The 3,658-nt window shown below is 54.8% G+C and overlaps 1 protein-coding gene across 1 annotated transcript; it reads right to left on the bottom strand.

Moving 5' to 3' along the window:
* Positions 1–294: 294 nt before the first annotated feature.
* Positions 295–2,207, bottom strand: LRRC30 (leucine rich repeat containing 30). Its single transcript, XM_055324393.1, has one exon. It carries the CDS (start codon positions 2,062–2,064, stop codon positions 1,159–1,161), a length of 906 nt encoding a protein of 301 aa, XP_055180368.1. The 5' UTR covers positions 2,065–2,207; the 3' UTR covers positions 295–1,158.
* Positions 2,208–3,658: the final 1,451 nt, after the last annotated feature.

Raw genomic sequence — 3,658 nt, 5'->3', positions numbered from 1 at the left:
CATCATGTCTTAGGGGCTCTTGGCTGCTGTGACAGCAGTTAAGATCTGATGACCCTGGTGGCAGGAATTCTGTAATTGCTCATCCTAATGTCCATGTTTAACTAACAGCTGTGTACTCTTAAAATTAAAAGCAAAACAAACTTAATAGTTTTACAGAGCCTTTTGTTCAAAGAACTTTTAAATGTCACCAAACTCATTTTTTAAATGTCCACATGCAAAAGCCAAGTGGCAAATATTACCCTCCTTTGAATGTGAAAAGGGTAATTACTTTTTGTGTGTGTTGCTTGCCTATGCCTCACCTCCTCTTTCCTGCCATTTGATAATTTTCTCCCGCAATTATTAGCTCACCCCTGAGAGGGCAAATCTAGTAAGGGAGAAGAGAAATTAGAATTGGATGATTTAACCATCATCTGGTGTCTCTAGAAAAGCAGAGGGGTGTAACGGGGTGCCAGAGGATCGGGAAAGAAGGTTGAAACTGTGTTAAAATTGGTTTGTATTTATTATCCAAAAGCCATCATGCTATTCCCGTCACTCACCAGCAGACGTAAACATGAGCAGCTCGATTGTTACTCTACGGTCATTTTAGAGGCACATTTCTTATGATTGTTCCCCCAGAACTCGGGGGGGGGGAAGCTCTGGTTGACCTGGTCGTTGCCAGCAGAGCAGGGCTCTAGCTTGCTCTTTGGTCCTCAGTGATGCTTGATGGAGGCTGATGCAGGAGCATGTCTCGGGGCTGCGCCCTGACTGCAGGCTGCCAATTCAAGGGTTGAAACCAGATGGTGTCAGTGTCTCATGCCACCCTTGGCCCACGGCACATACTTAGCAAATATCTGACTTCTGAGTCCCATTGAATCGGACCTGCTGTCAACTATCCCAAGGGCTGACTCCCACTGCTCCTTGAAAGAATTGGAATGGTTTCTCTTTGGAGAAAACCAAAGACATGTTTGGGATGAGATGAACATCACACATCATGGGGCTTCTTAGACACGTACAGAGGTAAAAGCAAACACCTCCGTAGAATGAGTGCTCAATACCATTCGGCAAATACGGACACAAGCGCTAACCAACATGAACAGTAAGAGCAGAAAGCTGAGGCTGGAGCGGTACCCAGCCGACAGGTGTCCACGAGCCGGCGCCGGCTGCACCCCTGGGGCCCAGTCAGTGGTGCTTTTTGTCCTTCAGGTAACTGAAGAGCATGTCCAGCCCCCCCTCCACCAGCTCCGGCAGAGGCTTGGAAAGCGGGTTATGGGAAATGTGGAGCCCCTTGTCCATGGGGTTCCAGGCAATCCGCCCCAGTCTCCACAGCAGGTAGAGCTCGTCCGGCAGGGTCTGGATGTCGTTGTTGTTCAGGTTCAGCAGCTCCAGGCTGGTCAGCAGGCAGAGCGACCGTGGGAAGGAGTGGATGTTGTTGCTCTCGGCGATGAAGATCTGCAGGCCCACCAGGCACTGAATGCTCTCGGCGATGTTTTCCAGGCGGTTGGAACCCACGTGCAGGAAATCCAGCTCCTTCAGCGCGAACACGCAGATGGGGATGTGAGCAAAATAGTTGTTGCTGAGGTTGAGCTTCCGCAGCCTGGAGAGGTCGGCGAGGCTGGCGGGGAGCTGGGAGAGGCAGTTGTGGGACAGGCTCAGGACCTCCAGGCTCCTGCAGGCGCTCAGCTCGGCGGGCAGCTCGGTCAGGCAGTTCATGTTCACGAACAGGACCTTGAGGCTCTGGAGGACGCTGATTTCCCGGGGCAGGCTCCGCAGGCGGTTCCCACAGAGGTTCAGGACCACCAGCCGGCTCAGCTTCCCCACGTCGGCCGGCACGGCCCTGAGCTGGTTGTGAGACAGGTTGAGTTTCTGCACCTCGGACAAGCCCCACAGGAAGTCGGGGACGTCCGTCATTCCCTTGGTGACCAGGCTGAAGCTGACGTGGCGCATGCCCCGCTTCAGCAGGGCCCGGGGGTCCTTGCCCGGGAGCAGGCTGTCGTCCCACGGGGCGAAGGGCTGCCTCCCGCGCAGGAGCACCATCCTCGGGGGGCCCTTGTCCCTGCAGGGAGCCCTTGACTGCTTGGCCCCCATCCTCCTTCCTCTTCACCCACTGGCCTTGGGCACCCCAGGCTGGGACAGTGTCCCCCGCAAGCTGTCGCCGGCAGGGAGCTCGTGGAGGGCGCTCAGTGGGGCCTTGCAGGTGCCCGAGAGTCCCCTCCCTGCTCCGTCCCCGAGGTGGGTGTGGGTGGCTTCTCTCCCAGCAGCTCGGCTGTAATGATACACTTGTCCCTGAGACCGCGGAACTGAACCGCTCGAGTCCCTCTGAATGCCACAAGGCAGCTGTCACTGTCATTCGGCCCGAGTTTTATTGGCCTGGTGTGTGCAAAGAGGTCACAGGGAGGCTGCATCTAACTGTCGCCTCTTGGCTTGTCTTGGGTATGGGAGCCGGCAGGTGGGAAACCAGCCCACCCCCCAAAAGAAGCAAAGCCAAAAACTGGAGCAGGCCGCGTGGGGGCCTGACTGTGCACATGGTGGCGGGAAGGCCTCGGGAGCCCTGCAGCGGGCCAGTGAGCCTCGTGAATGTAAGGATGGTCGGGTGATACCGTGCACGCCCGTTTCAAACTCTGATGAGTTGTGCAACTGTGAGAAACTAATAGGGGGAGCCTGCAATCCTCGGAGCCAAAGGTTTCTGCAGGGTGCCTGTCACAGGTGCCACAGTGAGGAGAGAGGGAAGGGCCCAGACCCTCCATGCTCATGTCAACCAGAGACACTCTGCGGCCATCTCTTTCACTCTGGGTTTCTGGGTGGAGTGGGGCCCCCTTTAAATGTTTGAACAGCCACTCGAGTGGCTTATCTTAGTGAGGTTGGCCCGGGGTGCCCATGGTCCTGGAAGAACAGAGCCTCCCTGGAACATTCCAGTCAACCAATCAATCTCTCTGTCTCTCCCCCTGCCATCCCTCTCTCCTTCCCTCCCTTCGTCTCTCCTCCCACCCTCTCTCTCTTAAATTAAAACGGTTAATTTATACCCCTAAGTATGTAGAGTTAATTATTGGCATCATGGGCTGAAAACTGCATCCCCCTGACATTTCAAATGTTGAAGTCCTCACCCCCATGTTGTGCCCAAGATCGCGAATCCGAGAAACCACCAAGGAGCCGACACCGATGCAAACACACGAGGGTTTATTTACAAGCTCGAGCCTGGGTCCAAGTGTACCCGACACAGCGGAGCAGGGACTTGGACCCCGAGGTGGGTTTCAGCTTAGTTTTAAGGGCTGGTCTAGGGGACCTCCAGAAGGGGTGGAGCAATTCCTCAAGTTCTGTTTACATTCTGATAGGGGCTTTCAAGGGCATTGAGCTCTGTTCTCATTCTAATAGGGGCTTCCTAGGACGTTAAGCTGTGAGCTGTTTTCTTCCTGTAACTGAAGTAAGGTAAAGTTCAGCTCTTCTTCACAGGGGCCTGGCATGGCTGTACTTGTGCTAACGCTGAACTTAAGGTGGAATGGCCTTAATTTTCTCGGCCTCCACACCCCACTCTTCCCCCGGACCTCAGATGGGACTGTATTTGGAGACGGGGCCTTGTGAGGACACAAGGAAGAGACAGCCATCTGCGAGCCAAGGACGAAGGCCTCAGAAGCCACCAATCCTGCTGACACCTTGGTCTGGGACTTGTAGCCTCCAGGATGAT

Source organism: Nyctereutes procyonoides, unplaced genomic scaffold (assembly GCF_905146905.1).
Source record: "Nyctereutes procyonoides isolate TBG_1078 unplaced genomic scaffold, NYPRO_anot_genome, whole genome shotgun sequence".
Lineage (NCBI taxonomy): Eukaryota > Metazoa > Chordata > Mammalia > Carnivora > Canidae > Nyctereutes > Nyctereutes procyonoides.
The sequence above is the reverse complement of the archived record's forward strand: the minus strand, read 5'-3'. Positions and strand labels throughout refer to the sequence as shown.